The 21,737-nt window shown below is 44.4% G+C and overlaps 1 protein-coding gene across 1 annotated transcript in view; it reads left to right on the top strand.

Moving 5' to 3' along the window:
* The window catches only part of EFL1 (elongation factor like GTPase 1), a 55,090-nt gene extending 37,130 nt beyond the window's left edge, over positions 1 to 17,960 (top strand). Inside the window, exons 16-20 of the mRNA XM_055002997.1 lie at positions 6,718 to 6,849; positions 7,724 to 7,871; positions 9,253 to 10,256; positions 11,685 to 11,869; positions 17,604 to 17,960. Of these exons, the coding sequence (XP_054858972.1) occupies positions 6,718 to 6,849; positions 7,724 to 7,871; positions 9,253 to 10,256; positions 11,685 to 11,869; positions 17,604 to 17,792 (1,658 nt within the window). The 3' untranslated portion in view covers positions 17,793 to 17,960. The remainder of the gene's footprint in view (positions 1 to 6,717; positions 6,850 to 7,723; positions 7,872 to 9,252; positions 10,257 to 11,684; positions 11,870 to 17,603) is intronic.
* The last annotated feature ends 3,777 nt before the right edge of the window (positions 17,961 to 21,737 follow it).

The following is a 21,737-nucleotide window of genomic DNA, read 5'->3' as shown; positions in this document are numbered from 1 at the left end:
TTTCCCCCCCCCCTTGCCCCTTCCCCCTGTTGTTCAGAAAAGCAGCTGACGTTGGCTTCCCGTGTTTTGCTTTGTCTTGGAGGAGATGCTGCCTGGCCTCGGTTGCTTGTGGGTGATACATGACACGGCTCTTGCGAGGAGCTTTGTTTAGTCAGCAGAAAGATTAGCCAGCTGGGTGTAGCTTCTGAGATGCCTCGGGTGGTGGAGAGAGGCTGAAATGCATTCGCTTGCTGGGGGGCGGGAAACGATTGCCACATGCTGCTGGAGTGAAGAGGAGGGGAGAGGGTTGCTATCAAGGGGAACAATGGGGTGATTGATAAGGAGGGGGGCTCTCTGAACAGTTGGATCTGTAGGTCTTCGCCGCAAGGGGTGCTTGGGGAAGAGGGGCTGATTATGTGAATCCTTCCCCAGGAGCCAGTCAGCTTGTCCATCATAAACAGTGAATCAAGCCTGTATGCCTGAATATATACATACTGAAGATATCTTTTAAAATTACTTTAAAAGGGGAGAGGGATGTATGAGGTTGGCGATTTCCTGGCCGGCCTTCTTGTCCTGTCTCCTTTAATTGTAATCTCTGTGGGAGAGGGCCTACGTTTTATTTTTAATCATGTGTATTGTGCAATGGCTTTCATTGCTCTTTTTTTAAAAAAATGTACGTGACTTTTATGAGATTATATTCCTAGACAGGGCATTTCTAGCCCATCCTTCCTCCAGGGACCCCGAGGTTGGGCATGAGGTTCTTCGTTAGTGATTGCATAAGATTGGGGGGGGGAGCCCTTTCAGTTGCCAACGAACAATATAATTTAACTCAAAGATGCCTAAACCTGGGCCTTTGATATGTTTCCCTCCTCTCTTTCAACAACACCGCTATCCATTGGGACTTCTTCATTTATGATACATGCTGGGCATGGATCCCTTTAACAGCCACGCCCCTACAGTGGTGGGGGGCTTCTTAAGGATGGTGTGACATGTGGAGTTTGTGCGCTTGGGCTGACCTACTTGGGAAGCGGCATCCTTAGCATGGAGCTTCCACCTCCCAATGCAGAAGGGGTTTCTAAGGCAAACATAGCGCTCCTACCGTGTACAAAGGCACCCCTGAGTCTGACCTCAAACTGTAGTATTCAGTAACACTTTCCGAAAGACATCAGAGAGAATGAATGCGCTCTTTAAACCATAAGAGAAATATCAGTGTAAGTTAGGCGGTGTTAGAGGCTGAGAGCAGGTATCCAAATAAGTAATGGTGGGGCAGGCATCACCCCCCACCCCCAGCTCCGCCCTCAGCTCCTTCATCTTCCTTCACCTGACTCTCCTCTATGAACCAACTCCAAAGCCTGGATTGTACATGGCGGAGATAAAGATGGCAGAACCCGAATGTACTGCTTCATAACTCACAAGTGATAGATTCTGGCTATGGATCTTCCTCTCTTTATAATACTCCATGCAGGTAGAAACCTAGCACAGCTAGGGGCTAGAAAGCTTCTACCCCCTCCCTTGTCTTGCTGTGTTGATCTTTTTAGTTGCAGGGAGTTAATGTAAGAAATCCTTCCAGCATGTGAAGCGCCATGGTTCCCCAACAACAGTCTGAGTGGTACAGTCTGTTTTTACCACCTTCCTTGCACGTTCTCCTGAATGTGTAAATCAAGCCCAAGAGAGTACCATGGGAGTGCGTGGAGAGATGATATATGCACAGCAAGCCGCCCCACCTCATCCTTTTCAAAGTAAGGACATAGTATCAGGCACAGAGATCTTGCCACCTCTACGGCAGCCTCTAATTCCTTCACAATATAAATGGGCTGCTTCTATGGATGCCTAAGGCAAGAGGATCTCGGAACTCTCTCCCCTCCCTACACACACACCACTACAATTTTTTAATCGGTCTGGATCACAGGAAGCAAAACAAAGCTGAAGTCCAGTGGCTCCTTAAAGACTAACAATGCTTACTCCAGTGTGAACCTTTGTGAGTCAGAGTTTATTTCCTCAGATGCACTGGGAAGAAAGAAAATCATTTCCCTCGTTTTTACAGAAAACAAGGACAATGGTTTTCTTTCTTCCCTCTTGTATCTGAGGAAGTGAACTTGTGATCATCCTGGAATAAATGTTGCTTGTCTTAAGGTGCTACTGGACTTCTTCTGCTACAGGAGACTAACACGGCCACCCCTCTGAGAAAAATGCCTTCCCGTTAATTAAACTGAATCTGGAAAGTGAACTTGGCTTCGTTTCCGCCGCCCCCTCCCAGTAAGCATTTGGCAATCTTGAAACTTCGGTTCTTCTTTTTGAGGGCCCTAAAGTGCACCAGAATATGGCCCCGCTTCTTTTTATTTGGACCTTTCTGCTCTAGTGAAGGACAAGAGGATACTTTATTTTTTTGGGTTAGCCTGGGGGCTGTTTTGCAGTAACTGCTTCTTGGATTTCTTCTTTTTATATCCATGGAGACTTTCTTTGCCAGTGCCTGTTAGTTATCTTTTTGAAGGTTCAGGCAGGTTCCTCTTGATTTAACGAGGCTCCCTGTGGCATAGATGAGTAATCCCTGGATTAGCCCCATTTCCGCATTTCTTCTGAGGGGATGTTAGACATCTCCTACAGTAAATCTCTGCTTTTGTCGGGTGTGTGTGGACTACAACCTTTAAAAAAATAATGATGTTTTAGACCGGGCCTGTCTGGGACCTATTTGCTTCTTATTCATTCCCTGCGAGTGAAAAGTGCCCTTGTGCTCAAATTTACTTCCCTCTTGCTCAAAGCATGGACAGAAGTGAGCAACCGACGGAGAAGAATTCCATTTTTGTTCAGATGCCAGTGAGGTACCACATTCAAAATGAACTCTGGGGGGGGGGGGTCTCTCATTGATTCATCTCTACCTGTGATGGAAGAGGTGAAGGAGGGGGCAGGTGAGTCTGGTTCACACATGCAAGAGAAGGACACAGAAATGAGGCAGTAGAATAGATCACAGGAGTTTTGAATATTGAATATTGTTTTGCGGTTAAAAAATCCTCCATGCAAAGAGAAAATTAGCACAGCAAGGAACAAAGTTTTATCCCCTCACTGACTGCTGAGCTTACTTTCTGTTTGCAGGGAGTTTTTAGCATAGAAAAGAATTCTGGAGTACATTGCTCCATCTTTGATAGTGCCTTCTGTTCTATCATCTCACTGCCCAGCCACCTTTTTTATCCTGTATATGAAAGGCCTGCTCCTGTTCTCACTATATCACTGGCAATCATTCAATGACTTGCTGAGAGTCACATTCACAATTGCTGTAAACCAAAGAGCCACATGACCATTGCGTGTCATCCCACTAAGCACAACCACCAGCATGTTAATATAAAACCGTCAAATATATGTATACCTTGGTTGCATCTGTGTATGACTTCCGATGCCCTTAACTGCCATCCCTAGCACAGGGTCTGCAGCTCACCTGTCCTCCAGCAACTGTTTCAAGGTGGGAACTGCCTGACAGCCGCAAGCCCCCCGAGGTAATAGCCTTGCCCGCTTTCTTGGAGTGTGGGGCGAGAGGCACGTTAGGCTCAGAAGAGCCACAGATGCCGTGTCAAAGAGCTGCAGTTGGCTTCTGAGCCACTGAGTGGGTGTCAGTGCTATAGATAGAATCTCAAGGGGCAATTAAACGGATCTCTGGTTCATCCTGGATCGATTGCCCCAAGTGATTTTTTTCTTGAAAGAATTTGAGTTAATAAACTTTTGGTTTTGGAAGTGACTGTTACAGCTAAAATTAGAAAGCATGACACACAAGTCTTTTATTAATAACATCTCGGGACGGCAAGCCGGTTTGAGCCGTTCCCCATTGTTCTGTTTCATACCATCTGTTCACACACGCCCACAGTGGCAACATCTTCTTTAAATCTAAAAAAATGAAAAAAGGTGGTTTGTTTCTGTTAATCTTATCGCTGATGGCCTGGAAACATGAGGTGTGTGTGTTTTAATTTCCGCTTTGATCATTTTCACAGCATTTTAAAATAGCATAGTTTTGAGTTAAGAACGTCATTTCTGTAGGAAATACTCGGTGCCATCCAATTATTCTGGGTACTTTAGACTCTGTAAAGGTGCCAATCCAAGACAATAACTGTAATAAACTCATTTGGAAGAAAACGTACACTGGAAGAAAACGTTTATAAAAGAAAGCCCTGGGCTTTGGGAATAACTAGTGTAGGCTTTAGAAAATTTAGTTTTAATTAGTTAACTGCGGGTTAACAGGATGACTGGCTGAAGAGTCCGAGCGCAGCGTTTTCACTGGCTGTTATCCGGAATTATTTTTCTACAGCGTGTTCCATTTAAATAGCAGATGACTGCATGGTGATCGGTTTCAGCCCCCTCCCCAGAATATATGTCAGATATCAAACAGATTGCAACAGTAATGGAAATGGAGAGAATGTAATTTAGTTGTAGCTTTGATTTGAGACCTAGCATGCAATGTTTTGCTATTTAGTTTGCTGAGGTGGACTGCTCGTCAACATGATGGATGGGACACAGAAGGTCTCTGTATTACACAGAAGAAGGTTGCTGGTAGCTCCTCACCTAATTCCAGTGATTAATCCTGAGCACCTCTTTACTCTCTCCCATATACGTGAATGGCTGCCAGTTCCATGTAAACCACGTCTGTTCATCCCAAATCATTTCTTACTTGCCATAAAAATAGTGAAGAGTCCAGTAGCACCTTTAAGACTAACCAACTTTATTGTAGCATAAGCTTTCAAGTGCCACAGCTCTCTTCGTCAGATGTATGATGAAGAGAGCTGTGGTTCTCCAAAGCTTATGCTGCAATAAAGTTGGTTAGTCTTAAAGGTGCTACTGGACTCTTTACTGTTTTGCTACTACAGACTAACACGGCTTACTCGCCGTAGCCGAGCATATGTGGTTTTGCAAGTTTGGGCTTAACCATAGAAGATTATGGAACAGGTCTCCTTACTCAAAGCCCAATATTTCACTACAGAACAAAGTCTTAAATTATGCACGTCTTGGTAATAACCAAGATGCAACGAGTTAAAAACCTGATATCTTCAAATAGTAAGCACATGTTTTGAGCCGCAAACTCCAAGACTCTTAGACCAGTTTTTGATTTGTAGCTGGAGGGGATGAATTGCTGCCAGATCTCCAAAGCAAAAACAGCTTTTTTATATATATAAATTACTTGTGCGGAGGCCAGCTTTGAGGAAATGGCTCTGAGCTTGCATCACCTTTGTTTCTACTTGTGGTTGCCACCAGCACTTTGAGACTGAAATTAAAACCTTATTGTCTGGAGTTTGACCATATTTAAGAATTAATTGAAAAACTAAATCTCACGGCATGCGCGGATTGGCTTTTGAAGGAGTATCAGCTTGAAAGTATTCCTTCTCTTTAAGGGAGTCTCTCCTTTCTGTCTTTTCTCTTGCTTTCTCTTTTAAATCCCCTCCCCTTTGCCTTAATCTTAAACATCCAGATTTCTGATGTAGCCTTTGTATCCTCCCTTCCCCTACTTAAATCAGGATGCAACTCAGTTGTGGGTTAAGGCCTGCCAGTTGAATGTTAGCTGTTGCGTAACAGTTAAGAGTGCTGGTGTCGGACTGGGTGGAACCAGGGTCAAAACCTCACCTGGCATGAAGTTCTGCAAGTGACCTTGGACCAGAAATTTTTTTTTCAGCCAAACCTCAGAATGATTGTGAGAATAAAATTGGGGTGGGAAACCTCCTTGCACCCCCCACCCCCCACCCACAAAAGTACTGTTGCTACAAAGACTCCACGTGACACAGAAGTGCTTAAAAAGAGAAAGAAGTCTGGGGGTGGAGGGTGTTAAGAAGGTGATGATAGAGAAGACATGGAAGAGCAGCAAGTAGTAGAGCCTCTGCTTGAGATGCAGAAGGTCCCAGGTTCAATCCCCAGCATCTCCAGTTACAAGGACTGAGTGATGTGAAAGACCTCTACCGGAGACCCCTGGAGAGCTGCTGCCAGTCTGAGTAGACAGTACTGACTGTGATGAACCAAAGGTCTGATTCAGTATAAGGCAGGTTCGTGTGAAAATGAGGACATGAGGAAGCTCATAGGAAAAAATGCTGCAGGTCAGCATCCAAACCGCAGGAAAACCTCCGTGCGAAAAGAACCCTCCCCTGGTTCTTTGCAGACACTCGGCATCAAACTACAGGGTCAAGCGCTAAGAGAGTGCAGTCTAAGTAAATGATAGTCTCCCCCCCCCCCATGTTCTTTATGTTCTGTGGTCATAAAAGCCTAAGATCCCATCAGTCTAGAGTCACTCCAATGACAGAACCCAGGGCAGGGACATACAGGCCCCATTCAGAGTGGCTTCCACTGAATTCTATGTGACAGCTTGCCCCCTTACTTTGGACGGAGTTCACCAAGGGTTAGACTTTGCTGCACCTTAATAGTAGTCCTCAGCCCACCCCTCAGTGGTGGTCCTTATAAATGGGGGCAGCAATTTGCTCTAATGAGGAAAGGAACTACTGAGGACAACATCACAGTGGGGGGAGAAAAACCTACCCAACTTCACTATGATAGCAGATGGCTTGGCCTCCTTTGAACGGGGTGCTGCTGGGTGAGGAGAGTTCCAATGTGTACCCTTGGCTTCCATGTCCCACGGGTGGTGTCCAGGCCCTCCCTCTGCCCATCAGAGTGGGGGGCAGCCCTTTCTAGTGTCAGATTCAAAGATGTAATGCATTGTGTTCCTGTTCATAATTGTCTTTGGGGTGACTGCCTTGACCGTGCCTCTGTGCCTTTTAGGAATAGGAGGATTGCAAGAGTTTGTACTAAAGTCAGCAACGCTGTCCTCATCACCAGCTTGCCCACCATTTACACCACTCAACTTTGAAGCAACACCAATCGTGCGAGTTGCCGTTGAGCCGAAACACCCAAGTAAGAGTCTTCCTGGTATTCCTTCAAATAAACTTGCTCTCCCATTTGTTGAAAGCCAGTGTGCCTTTGAAGAACCTTGAGCCTGAAATTAGACAGTGATACATAAATAATTTGGAATAATCATGTTAGGACAGAGCAACATGTTGCAACACAACAAGGGGTTGACGCTAAAAATGGCAGCCCCGTGTTTAGTTCTGTCCTCTGCAATGCATATTGTATCTTGCCTTGTGACCTGATGTCTTTGGACTGTATGCTTTCCCTACCCCCGCTGCGTATCCTTTGCTGTAACATAACTGGCTCAACATAATTACATTGGGACACAAGAAACACATTCCAGAGTGGAGAGAAGATACTCTACTTGGTGCTTCCATTTTTGGCAGCAGCCTGACATTCCGTATAATGGGCATTTCCACCCTTGGGCTTGCATTTTATGCAGTGTGAGCAGAGCTGCACTGTATAAACAATCACTTGACTGCTCCCCACCCCCTAGCACTGCAGTTACCTGTGCCCCCTAAAATTGTGGCTCAGTGGGCCCCCTCCAGAAACATCATGGGGGATGAAGCGAGATAGAAGAATCAACAAAAATCTTCCATCTCTTCTACCACAAGTGGAAAAGGATCTTAAAATCCAAGACACTTCGCCTTTCTGCAGCAGATTAGGGCTTGCTTGTTGGGAGAGGGTAAACGTCCTCACTCCTCTCATAAGAACTGTTGTACTATGTGTTGTTTACATATTTAAAATATCCAGCACGTTGATCTTCCAAACGCTACTGTTTGTGCTCAAGTTGAAATATTTCCCAATCTATGTTCTTATTTTCCCGGGTTTCTGTATATTATTTCAAAATCAAGTCCTTCCTGCTTTTTTATTTTCCCAGGTGAAATGCCTCAACTGGTCAAAGGTATGAAGCTTTTAAACCAGGCTGATCCATGTGTACAAGTTTTAATCCAAGAGACCGGAGAGCATGTGTTAATAACAGCAGGAGAGGTTCACCTTCAGCGTTGTTTGGATGATTTGAGAGAGAGGTGTGTTTTGGGAGGGAGGAAATGCTCAAGGTTCAGTGGTTTTATGCAGCATTTCTCAGCTAGCTAAGCTTGTAACTGTGGTTTAACTTCTGGAAAAGGTCAAAGCCGCATTCCCTCAACTCTTCCACACTGTTGGCGTCATATCAGTAAGATAATTTTTAATGCCTGTGGAAGAACCTGCACTTGGGGAATGCCACATTCTGTCCTATTTATGCAAGATTCAGGAACTCCTCTGGCAGGGGTTTCTGCTTCATCCACAGTGACTTCGGTCTTGGGTATCGCTTCTGTGAAGGAAAACCCACATGCCCTCTTTTGTTGTGTCATTGGCTGCAGCTCCCCTGACCGGTACACAGCCACATGAGTCAAGTTTGCTGGACCTTTACATGTACTAGATTGAAGAACAGGGATTCACTGGTATGAACTGTTGTGTTCTGTGCATTGCTCAGGACTCTCCTTTGTTCTGGGCTATCCAACTAGCTTTCCCAGAAGGCACTGCAGGCAAATTCAGTCCCCCACAACTAATTATAAGCTTCCTTTGTGCATGTTCCCAAGTGATTTGTTTAACAGCCAGTACCTGTTTTAGACTCCTCTTTGTAGAAACACCTTCGGAACACATTTTTAGCACTCAAAATATTACTCTTGTAAAGAGTTGCAATTTTAGACAAACTGATGAATCAAACTTGTCTTCTGTGAAGCGTTCAGCTCTTGGCATGTTCTCAACAACACTCTCCCCAAGGCAATCAGGGTTCTTACGTTAATGGGATATAAGAGCCACAAAATGATACATGAGCTAACCAACCTAAGTAGTTGGGAGGGGTTGTGGCTCAGTGGAAGAGCCTCTGCTTTGCATGCAAAAGGCCAGGTTCAATCCCAGGCATCTCCAGTTAGAAAGGAGTGGGCAGGAGGTGATGGGTAAGATCTACCCTGGAGAGCCACTGCCAGTCAGAGTTTACAGTACTGACCATGATGGACCGATGGTTTGGTTCCGTATAAAGCAGCTTCTTGTGTGTGTTTATATGTGGCATTGGCAACAAACAAATGGGAGAACTACACTGTATAATCTTCCGTGAGTGTCAGTAAGAAAGGCAGACTATACATAATATAATAAATAAATATGTACGTCTTTGAGAACAGTTTTCCCGGGGTGGGGGAGAGATTGGGTTACCAGGGTGATAACAAAGCGTTGCCTCCATTTTTGGCATCTGTTCTGTTCTTGCTTCCATTCTTGACACCCATTGCCTAATATCTATAGGAAGCAGTGGCCTAGGTTGGTCTACCACAAATGGATACGGACAGGTGATAGATGATGTTAACTCTTCACCCGAGTTCTCACTGTTTTTCCTCCCATTTGGTCTTAATTCAGCCTTTTTGCTTTTGGTAGGTTTGCCAGGGTAGACATCAGTGTATCGAAACCGATTATTCCATTCAGAGAAACGATAACAAGGCCCCCCAAAGTTGACATGGTGAATGAAGAAATAGGGAAGCAGCAGAAAGTTGCTGTCATACACCAGAGTAAAGAGGAGCAGACTAAAATCCCCGAGGGCGTGCAGGTAGACTCGGATGGGCTCGTGACGATGTTGACGGCGAACAAATACGCCACTCTCAGTGTCAGAGCAGTGCCACTTCCTGAGGAGGTGACTCGGCTTTTGGAGGAAAACTGCGACTTAATTCGAACCATGGAACAGTTCGTTTCTTCTTTGAATGAGGGCAGAAAAACCCAGGAAATGAATCAGAAGGTCCTTGACCAGATCCAAGAGTTCAAACAAAAACTAGAGCAAAACCTGCAAGGTAGAAAATGGAGAAATGCTGTCAATTGCATCTGGGCCTTCGGCCCCAGAAAATGTGGGCCAAACATTTTATTGAACAGAGTCGAAGGCTACGAGAGATCCGTGTGGCAATGCTTGGATAAGATTATGAAAGAAGGAGACCTGTATCGAGACTTTGACAACAGCATAGTAAGCGGGTTTCAGTTGGCTACGCTTTCCGGGCCGATGTGTGAAGAGCCGCTGATGGGTGTCTGCTTTTCAGTGGAGAACTGGGACATGAGCAGATTCGTGGAGCAGATGTCAGTTAACAGGCAGGATTTGGAGGAAGGGAAGACTGCAGGAGAGATGCCGGTGATGGAGGAAGCCACCCCTGTATTGACGGGAAGAGACTCAAAAATGACTTCAGAAAGTAAAGAAATCGAAGAGAGCAGCCAGCAAAGTTTCAAACTACCTGGGAAACGCAAAGGAGAGGCCATGCTTGCTGATTGCTACGGCCCTTTCTCTGGGCAGCTGATTGCCACCATGAAGGAAGCATGCCGTTATGCTATGCAGGTGAAGTCACAGAGGCTTATGGCTGCCATGTACACCTGTGAGATTATGGCCACAGCAGAAGTACTAGGTAAGAACAAAACTGTCCGTGGACATGAAGACCTACCTAGGTATAATAGGTAGTGTTTCAGTGTGTTTGGGGTATAAATGGAAAACTGAACCTCGCTGGTTTTAATTAGCCTAGATTAATTATTTGGTTTTTTAGTGGTCCTCCAGGTGTGAGTGTTTGTATGTGGCTGATGGCATTTTATTTTTGGCAACCATATTTCTTTTCTACCCTTTTGGATCTTGGCATATTGGCTGACTGTTCCCCCAGTCCCCAGGGCCTTCTCAGTGGTGGTGACCTCCTTTGTAGAACTTTGTGGCAAGAAAGACTCACTAGGATGGCTCCCTCCTGACCTCTTAGCAAGCATGTGAAGGGTTTCTATTTTAGACAGGCATTTGGTCGGATGGAGAAACAGCTAGTCCTAAAACTGAGCTTGTATTGGCTGCCTTGGCTTTTTAAAACTTGGTGCAGTTTTACGGCTTTAATGTCTTGCATTTTAGCAGGTACTGAGCTGTTGCAAGAACCCTTTGTGGTTAAGGCAATGGGATAACCATTTTGGGAAGAAGCAAAGAAGTACACATTAAATTGTCTGAGACAATACATTGCTGCTTCATTTCAAACTGGCATTATTTAAAGGCCAGTTTATATGTTGCTTTGACATTTCAGATCTCTATTTTTGCCTCTCTTTTGTAAATTGGCTCGCAGGTTTTGGTACTGTATATTGCAGTGGTATCGCTCTGAAAGTTGATAATGGTCTCCATGCTGACCAGAACAATAAGACTATGATATCTCTTTTTTTACCTGTCACAAATGCAGCGTTGGCTTGATGCATGCAGACATTAAAATACCATTCTAAAATTGCAGCATTGTGACTATAAAACAAGCTGCAATTTCCTATATTGAGGCAAGGTTCTACAGAAACAACGTCCTTGAAAGATCAGGCCCTATCTGACCTGTAGTATCTATTGTTAAATTTTTTAAATTTATTTTTAAACATGTCTCCCTCCCGCCCCCAAATCTATATAGATATTGAAGGCAGCTTTTTTTAAAAAAAATTAAGGCTGATAGCAATACCTGAAACTTGTATTTCTTGCCGTCGCTTTTGGCAGCTACTTACCTTGCTTTCTCTCCCTGTGCCTATAAATCAGTCCTAATTCAGCAGTCCTGCAGAGAGCTGGTGTGGTGTAGTGGTTAGGGTGTTGGACTAGGATCTGGGAATCCCACATCTGAATCCCTGCTCTGCCTTGAAAGCTCGCTGTGTGATGTTGGGCCAGTCACACGTTCTCTGCCTAACCTGCCTCACAGGGTTGTTGTGAGGATCAAATGGAGGAGAGGAGAACAATGAGACCATTGGGACCCCCTTGGGGAGAAAGAGGGGATGTAAATAAAATAAATTAAAAGTAAAATAATAAATGAGTAGGTGGAAAGCTCATGAGCCTTGTGCCTCTACAGGTCGTGTCTACGCTGTCTTGTCCAAGAGAGAAGGCCGGGTGTTGCAGGAAGAGATGAAAGAAGGGACGGACATGTTTATCATCAAGGCAGTGCTGCCTGTGGCAGAGAGCTTCGGTTTTGCTGATGAAATCAGGAAGAGAACAAGCGGCCTGGCCAGTCCGCAGCTGGTCTTCAGTCACTGGGAGGTAAAAAAAAAACCCTTTCTATTTGTTCCCATCTGTCTTGGTGTATTATTTCCTGTAGATGTGGCAAAAAAGAATAATAAAAAGAATGGAGAAGTTAAATTATGGCCAAAGCTTTCTTTTGCTTTTAATCTCACCTAAACAAAGGTAGCTAGGATTGGTCTGCATTTTCTCTTTGCAACACATGCTTCAGGTTGATTCAGATCCCATCTGAATAGGTTTTAGCTTCAGTAGATGAGACCCTACTACTGAAGACTGCTGGACATGTCTGGGAAGTCCATAAACAGGGCGTGGAGGCAACAGCCCTCTCTCGGGAAGAGAGTAGAAATAAGACCCGGGATAGTCAAGGCTTAAGCTTTATGAAGGCCTCTCGAATTTCTCCAGCACTGGACAAAGTCTTGTCACAGAACTTGTTAACCTGTGATAGAGAGGTTCGGGCTCCACAGTGAAGTCTGGTACTACTTTACATCAATCCTCTAAAAAGTAAATCTTGCGATGTTCCCCTCACACTGTACCACAAAGACTCCAAATTATCACACCAATGGTCTTGATTATGGAATGCATATACATGCTGGCCCTAGTCAGGGAAATTATTTCGTAGAGCCAAAAAATGATACAGTGTTAGAACGTAGAATGTTTTGATAGCCTACAATTTGCAGCATTTTTTCCCTTTAAAGATTAGGATTTGGTAGACCCTCTCTGCTCCAGATAGCACATTTTTGTGTTGGCAAAAAATGTCCTTACTGTAAGGTATTACTTTTGAAAGTTGGAATTCTTTTGAAATGGTGAAATAGGTACCATGGATCAAATATTATTTTGACTGTCGGGCGTTGTTTGTAGGTCGAGAACAGCAATAAAATGAGTGGCTTTCCCCTGGTTTTCTAGCTCCTGTCCATTTTTTTCCAATTGTGTTTTTCCTCAAACCATGTAATTTACAATCAAGCGCTTTTGAGGGGAAGATGCTTTAAGGAATAGGAAGGAAGATAAAATTACATGCCTGTTTTCTAAGTTGGTTACAGTCTGTTTAGGCGGTTCCTCTCTTCAAAGACCTCTCTGTGGAGAATATGGGCTTGGCTTCAAAACGTTCTTTGAAACTGTCTTCACCCAAGACATCTTCCAGCTCTGAACGTGGTATCAGGCTTGCAGTCCAAGTGAATTACTGCACAATTTTTTTGTTCGCCTCTTTGGGGTTTGTGCAACCCCCCCACCCCCCACCCCCCGCAAAAAAAACCTTACAAGTTGTCCAGAGTTGCTGTTACATGCATGTTCACTATTACCTGTAACCTCATATAACCTCATATAATGGCAGCTCACATATTACCTTGTTGGTAGTACTTGGCACCACCAGAGCTCAATTGACTTGGGATCTTTTGGGGGGTCTTGCAATAAATGCATCCATTTTAACATTAGGGCTTATACTCCATCTAGTGAGAGCAATCCTTGGCACACATCTCAATGATCATCTCGAGGCTCACCCGGATCCCACTGAAATGTCTTGGGTGTGTTTTGTTGTTGTTGCAGATGGTGATGTGCAGTGCTCATCCGTTTTAGGAATTACTCCGAAATCCTCTTTTATCTGAATCACTTCTTGGATTATGTAGCTCCAAATGTGTCTGGTCTTGTTTCCAAAGTGGCACCAAAACATGAGGAATTCTGTCATTTTGTTGTTGTTCTTTTCTTTCTGAATTATCTGCATTGAACTGAACATGTGCAATTTGTGGCAGCTTTCAGTTCACTTGCATCTTTTTCTGCAGTTCCCATGTGCTTGTGCGCTTGGATTAAACACACTGAAGAAAAGCAGTCTTGTGGTTGTACTACAGCTGTATCCAGATTTGACAAAACACAAAACAAAATATCTTGGTGCAATCACTGTAGAAAGATCACCCACCCCACCCCAGTATTCTACCAGTGTTTGAGTGCATGTCAGTAATGTAGAAGAACAGGGTGTGAGGGAGAGAGTGCAAATTAACTGTCAGGCATAGCAAATGTCACATGTCCCATTTCTGGAATCATTTTTAGAAGTTTTAGAAGAGAGTCAGAATGGTATAGTGGTTAGAGTGTTGGACTAGGATTTAAGGATGCCCAAGTTCGAATCTCCTCTCTATCACAGAAGCTTGTTGGGTGACCTTGGGCCAGTCACACACATTCAGCCTAACCTATCTCCCAGGGTTGTTGTGGGGATAAAATAGAGGCAAGGAGAACAATGTGAGCCACATTGGGTTCCCATTGGGGAGAAAAGTGGGGTATAAATAAATAAATAAAACAATAACTTCTCCCAGATAAACTGGAATTATAGTGGAGTGGAATGCAACAGCGAGAAATTCTGGAACAGTAGAGGAATGGAATAGGGGAAATCTGATCCACTGAATGGAGATCACTAGTTATATATGTCTTTAGACCAGGATTGAGTTGATATTTCTTGGCATTGTCTAATGCATATATTTTCAGTGCCTTATATAATTGATTTGTTCAGTAATTTAAATTATGTCACCGTACAAGCACTTTTTCACACCACCTTTTCATTGCCTTATGATTTGGAGAAAACTCTTTGTTTAAGAGCAAGGAATGTAGGCATTTTTTTGTCAGTTGTCACTCTGTTTCATAGCTTTCTTTAGCTGGGATAGAACATTGGCATGTTCTATCTATAGCACAAGCCAAACTCAAAGACAAGAGTAACAGCAATCCCATTAGTTTTATAGAACATTGGATGCAGATAGGTATGTAGAAATGGATTAATTTAACCATTTATTATATGTGTGATTATTATGTTTGTGATTATATACTATATATTATATTTGTGATTATATACTAGTCTTCTAGACAGATTAGTGCCCAACTCAGAGCAGCGAACAAATTCAGTGTCAATATTATCCCCACAATGCAACTGGGGCACTGGGCTGAGAGGAGCAGCTTTTCCAAGGCCACCCGCTGAACTTGTGGCAGTCATGGGAGTCAAATCATCAGAGTTCTGATTCACAGCCCAACCACTCAACCACTACAGTACAGCATTTTATAGCACCACAACACTGGTCTGAGTTATCATATTACTATTGTACATATTTTAATTGATGGGTTTAGGAACGTGCTTCCAATAGTTGACTAATAAACAGCATTATTAAAGTAAGCTGTGAGAAGTATTAGCATTTCTAATTTATTAAGCAGCAAGCAAGCAACGTGTAGCTCAGAGGTTCTGTGAACTGTCAGGGATATGCGACAAAACTAAGGATTCTGCCCTCCATCTCTGCTTTAACCTAGTCTGGTGTTGCAAGTTGACATTTCAGTGCAGGAGACCTGGGTTCATATCCCTGTTCAACCATGGAGCTCACTGGGAGCCGTGGGTGTCCCCCCCCCCCCGCTCCAGTATCCCACGTATCAGAGTTGTTAAGACAAAATAGTGTTATTGTCCTGCTGTCTTAAAGCTGATGTGGCTTTTTATTTCAGAGTTTTCTGTGGCCACTGGTCAGCCACTCTGCTAAGGCTCAATTGAGCCACAACACAAAACGATTTATTTTTAAAAAATTAGTGAATGGAATACGTTCCCGGAAGTTCTCTTGGAAGAAGGGCAGCACATGCATTTCTGTTTATCTTGCAAGCTTACAGCCCACCTCTCTGCCTTTTAGGACTTCAAAGCAGCCTGCAGATAAGTTGGAATTGAGTTTGTTTTCAGTCTCAGCTGGGCAGGATTCTTGGGTGTAGATGTTCCATGCTAGAACAGACATACCCTTGACATCCATGCCAGAGGGCAAAGCACTATAATTGATTTGATTTTGGTAACATTGGTACAGAAGTTGATTGTTCTCAGAACTTTCCTTTTCTTTCAAGAAAGAATTCTTTTGCAGCAGTTTTCATTTCCAAAAACACCACGTCAGAACCGTATCCTTCAAGCTAAGCGTGCAAGTTTAGTTTGCTGTGGCTGCACAGAATTTTGCTTTTATTCATCAGGTTTCACTGCAGTGAATATTGGAAGTTAGTAAAAGGAATTTTAAGTGAAAAATGACACACAGCCCAAGGCTGCGGGATGTCCCATTCTCCCCCCGACCCCAGTCTTTCCAAAATCAATAGAAAGCATTTCTTCTTTAGCACTTATTTTCAACAACTAAAAGAGTCAAACCATTTTTGCCATTGTTAATCATTTAGAGATCTGGGGGCAGGGGAGTAAAATCTCCTTTAGCTGCATTGGGTTCCTTGGGGCCCTCCTTGATTGGGTCCCACCTATACAGTTAGGTGTTCTGGAGCCTGGCGCGCTTCCGTGTTGTGCAGCTTTGATGCTGCTTCCCCAACATTAAGTAAAATTAGCAACGACCACAGGATGAGAAGGAAGCAGTTTCATTCTTTCTGCTTGCATTCCGCGAATAGGCATTTTGCATGATGGTCACCGTCCATTGCATTTGTTACCTTCTGTCTCTCGGTGCCCCTATGAGAGCACAAATAATCTCCGCTCTCGTGTGCAGTTCTCAAATTTGGCCAATATTGTGTAGCTGTGCTAAATGCAGGCAGGGAAACAGACACAGACCTAACTTGAGTCCGAAGCCATCCAGGGAACAAGGAAGAAAACGTAGTCCATAAAGCTGAGTCCAAAGGTCAGAGCCGAGAGAGCTGGTATAACAGAGAGCTGGGTCGCAGTAGAGCCGGGCGGATCTTTGCGCAGGTGCTTCTACAACGAGGGAAAGGGCGTCTTGGTTTAAACGCAATCGCAAGCTGGTCCTCCATGTACCTGACTCCTGAGGAGCTTGGAATACTCTGTCCCCTGTCATCCTCCACTAAGTCTTCATCCTCAGAGGAATCCGAGCCCATGACAGTAACATCTTCAGCCCCTGGTCCGGGACCCTCAGGTGGTTCATGAAGTCCAAGCTGTTGGTTTATGAGCCCATATAGAGATGGCATTGTCGTTTTGTTTCTTTTTGGATGTACCTAGCACTAGTCCATGTGTGTACAGAGCAAGGGCACAACCTCTCCTGTGAGATCACTCCACAGTGGAGAAGATTCCTCTGTGGCTTAAATCATCATTTTTCCTCTCACTGTGACTGGTCCCCTGGTGCTCAACTTTTGTGTTTTGCCCCCAGCTCCTTTGGTCACAGTCCTTGTCTCCAGCACCCCTTCTTCTTGTAAAGTGACTCTGCCACAAGACTGCGGGGTCATGTGCTTGCAACTCTTTGGGTCCCATGTATCCATCTGTGGGTTAAAGTTGTGTTTTGGGTCTTGAAAAGTTGAAGACCACTAATGTAGCGGGTATAGCTGGGCTTAGACTGGGGAGTTAATACCTCATTCATCTGCAGAGCTTATTGGGCCATGACCATCGACTTAGCCTCCCACGGTTTGTTTATTACCTGAAATATCCTACCTTTCCCCCTTAGAACTCTCAGCGGAATCCATAGGGTTCCCCTCTGCACTGACAAAACGCAGAGCTGCTTTGCTTTAACGAGCTGGCTGGCTCATCCGCCTTCAGACCACATGTTGGGTTGCTACAAGAATAAAAATGTAATAGGCTCAATGATTTCTGCAGTTCTTAGAAAATAATTGTTCATTTCTTCAAACAGAAATTCTTTCACATTCATTTTTACTCAACTAGCTAATTTTCTGTATGGTACCTTATTTGGAAAACAGAGCTTTGTTGCTCGTTTGAAGTCTGCTTTTACCCAACCATGGAATCTACAAAATTATCTGTAATTCTCCAGTCTTATTTCTCCCTGCCCCCTTCCCATTAATGCTGTTCTTTCTACAATTTCTCTTTTCCTAGGTCATTTCGGACGATCCATTCTGGGTACCAACCACAGAGGAGGAGTACTTGCATTTTGGGGAAAAGGCAGACTCCGAGAACCAGGCTCGCAAGTACATGAATGCAGTGAGAAAGAGGAAGGGACTTTATGTAGACGAGAAAATTGTGGAGCATGCTGAGAAGCAAAGAACTCTCAGCAGAAACAAATAACTGCCTCCGCTTCTGCATCTCTGCTTTCTCGGTTAAGTGCAGGTGAATTATTTTCCATGCCAGAGATTTTCAAGAAGTCACCTTGGATGTGTACTGGTTCTGCGTGGGTTTTTCTTACCATGAGTTGTCTGTGGCTTGTGTTTTAATAAACCTAAGCCTTGCCAACTTTTAAAATTATTATTATTATTATATTCTACAGCTTCCTTTTTATATCTGTGGTTTTTAATCTTTCTGCCTTCAGGCAGTCTTTTCCCCTATATACTGTCCTGTCAAAGATCTCCTACAGATCTTGCTGTGAATCCCTGCATGTTGCAGAGGATTTGGGAACGGCTTCTCTCATTTCATGCTGGGTACTAGCCAGGCCTCTCCGTCATCCTGTGTGAAGTCAGAGTGCGCCCGCCAATCCACCCAGCACTTGCCTTCACGTTGCAGGAGTATATCAATAGTCACTGCTTGGTGAGCTGCCTTGCAGTCAGTACCGCCTTTACTGATCTTTCCATTGTGGACCCCACCCCACCAATGTTCCAGGAACACCCCCCCCCCAAGTTCCTCGAAACACAGTGTGAAAACTTGCAACAGCTGCTTTCAAATGGGTCAAATGCAGAATTTTACCATCTCAGTTAACACCTGCAGCGCTGCTGTACTTGCAGCAATTTGGCTGGCAGATCCGAATGCAGTTGCAACTTGGAACCCAGCTAAATGGTGGAGGTTAAACTGCGTAAGTTGCTATTGAGTCCCATCAGGCCTTAACAGTTCTTGGATCTTTTCTAAGCAGGGTGAGTTGTGCTGCTTGATTTAATTTCACTGGGGTGCTCTTCCTAGAGGGGAAGCCATTACCCAGGGAGACATTCCCTGGAATAGCTATCAGAAGTCACCATTTGCTGCAAGATGGGAGTGAGACTAAGGGTTTGCTTCCTCTCTCTCATTTGCCTCTAGAAACTTGGATGAGTCTAGCTTCTCCATGTCTTTCTGAAGGCCGCAACAGATGCTGCAGCGTTTGGGGAAATATCTTTCATTGTGTAGGAAAAAAGGAATCATGCTTCTAAGCAGTTGGCTGGAATTAAAAATACATGGGAGAAGCGGATTGGCCAAGCAGGCTGCAGCAAGAGAGTCTCACAAGAGGAAAGGCAGGGGGCGGGGGGGGTCGTGAAGTAAGGAGAATAAGCAGCAAATGTTTCTCCTGGCCACGCATGTTCTTCTGCTCCCGCTTCCTCCTAGCCATGCATGTTTAGACCCAGATACTTGTTTTCTCTTTTACGGGTTTTGGAACCCTTCTGGCTGAAATATGGGATATGAATATATGAAATAAATAAATAGAAGGGCCACTTAGGATTGCCAGCTCTGGACTGGGAAATTCTTGGAGAGTTGAGGGTGGAACCTGGGGAGGAGAGGGAAGAGATGGCGCTTCAGTGAGGAATAATGCCACAGAGTCCATCCTCCAATGTAGCCATTTTCTCCAGGTAAGCAGGCGTAATTCTGGAAGATCTTCAGGCCCACCTGAAGGTTGCCAACCGTGGAGCCACAGCAGTTCTCAGTGTCTGCCTTTCAATTAAAGCCCTGTCCCCACCCAGTTGGTGGTTCTGGCTCTGCTCTATCAGATGCTCATTTTGGCAAAATATTCTGAGTGCTTCAGTGGCTTCTTTTTTCACTCATACACGTCTCTCTGCTAGGAGGAACCTGCTGAACTTGATTGCCACTAGATCCTGTGATCCAATAGTCTTTTGGATCCCTTTTTTAAAAATAAAGTTCAACACGGGACATTCTTAAGATGGCAAACTTAGCAAAATCACTGTTTGAAGGAAGGGGGAGAAGAGTATCTTGTGCACGACACATTCTGCACTGATTTTACGGATCTTGCAATGACTGTTAAGGGGCAGCCGATCCTGCATTTCCTAGCGACCCCCGTCTGTATGTTAAGTAACCTAACTGAGAGGCTTCTTGGGGAGAAATAACAGCAGTTGTTAAGTAACAGCCATTGGCTTATGCATTCTCTGAGGACTGAGTTTGGAACTGATGCCTGTGGTAGGGACCAGCGCATAACAGAGATGGCTGCTGCCTGCTTGGGTTGGAAAAACTCATTTCCACCGATCTGCTGTATGAAGGATACTTCTGAGATCAAGGCTGTCAGGCCAGTTGCATACCGTCACATGAAAAAGCATTGTTGCTTAAATCCAGCCTCATTTGCTTCTAGTCGCTCACCCTCATTTGCTTCTAGTCTCTTACTTGCTTCTAGTCTCTCAATGGGAGCGGAAGGGAAACATCACCGAATGCTTGGGCTGTAAGTTGGCATTAGATCCGGTAATCCACTATTTTAGAAATGCTGTTCTGTCACTTGGTGAAGCCTTCTACTTCTTACCCTCATGATTGTTGTGTGCGCTCTCCTTCCTCCCCCTTGTGGACACAGCGCCAAGTTTTCCTGCTTCTGGGAAACCTTTGATCCTGACTACAGTTTGTTCACATGCCCAGATTCTGGCACTTTAAAGAAAATTGGAGTTTGTTTTCATATTTCTAGTCCTGATTGAAAATCCCAGTTTGCAGATGACAAGAAACAAACTTCCAATGGTTGAAGCAACTGAATTTGGACATCACAGCAAAGAGTGGCTGGATCTAAGGTTTCCTAGATGATGAAGTCCATGTGCAAGAGAGAGGGAGGGAACAGCCGTGCTCGAGGTTAAATCAGCTTTGCTCCAGTTGCAAATATTTCTGACTTCTGTGACATCCAAATACAACCTTGGTGTATCCATTCTCTCCTTGCTACGGAGTCCCCGCATGGCTCTGAAGCTCGCTCAGTCACCTGCCTCATAGGATTGTTACGAGGACGGAATGGGAGACCCTTGAAAGAAAGGATAAAAGTATGACTACTGTTCCTGGGTCAAATCCTGCCCCCGGAAAGGTGTTGCTCAGCCTCTTAATTGCTAACTAATAGCAGGATTGAATTAATGGTGCTGTTGTGCATATTTTACTGGTCTTTGACCATAAGAAATAATTCATTCAAACCAGTAGCAGGAAGTGGAGATATTATTGAGAGAGGAGCATCACTTATGGGATGGGACTTGCCAGCTTGGCCGTCTTTGACGGTTTGGGGGCCTGTCACATTTTTCCCCCTCAGAGCGCACCTTCAGGAAAACTTGTTGCTGACTGGGACTCACAGGGTTGCCAGAGCAATATTAATGCACACTGTGTCATTTGCGCTTTGAAGAATAATGACTCCGGTGGTTTGAAGCAAGAATATAAGAAATGAGCCAGTGCAGACAAAACTCTTGTTCGGCACCCACTTGTTGTGACGGAGAACTCTTTTATATGACAATAATCTCACAATATGGGGTGGGGGGAGGACTATGGGGGGGTATCGCTTCCAACAGCAGCTTCCCTGGATCTTTTTTTTTTTGCCTCTTCTTCATGGTATTTCTGAAAACGCTCTGCTGAGCATGAAGACAAACAGGCTGGTGAAGCAAGCTGTGAAAAAGTTTTAATGGGAGAGCGCTGAAGACAATTATTTGACCCTCCATTGCTGGCTTTATTTGCTCAATTTAATGCTTGATTAAAATGATTACAAGCCATTGTTTAAAAACATGCTTTTCCCTCTGTTATTTTCCATTTTTTCTGAGGTGCAAAACGCGCGCGCGCGCGCGCACACGCAGGCACACAGCAGGATTCTAAATGGTCTGGGCTTTGAAAAACCATCGCAGAACAATCATTCATTGGGAGGCAAACCTGATGGGCCGAAACAGTTTTGCTTCAAAATAAGCAGACGTGAGAGATTACCTGTAGAAAGCAAAGATGGCCCAAAGGTTCAGCCCCAGACCTTTTATTGCAAAACACAGTTTTCTTTTCGAAAAGAGTACATTTCGATAAATTAAACATTTTGCTGCCAAAAGGCATCCTTTACCCCCACCCCCACCCCGCCATCTTTTTAAAGAATACAGGCTGCCTATATTAAATGGG

Source organism: Eublepharis macularius, chromosome 18 (genome assembly GCF_028583425.1).
Source record: "Eublepharis macularius isolate TG4126 chromosome 18, MPM_Emac_v1.0, whole genome shotgun sequence".
NCBI classification, from domain to species: Eukaryota; Metazoa; Chordata; class Lepidosauria; order Squamata; family Eublepharidae; genus Eublepharis; species Eublepharis macularius.
The sequence above is the reverse complement of the archived record's forward strand: the minus strand, read 5'-3'. Positions and strand labels throughout refer to the sequence as shown.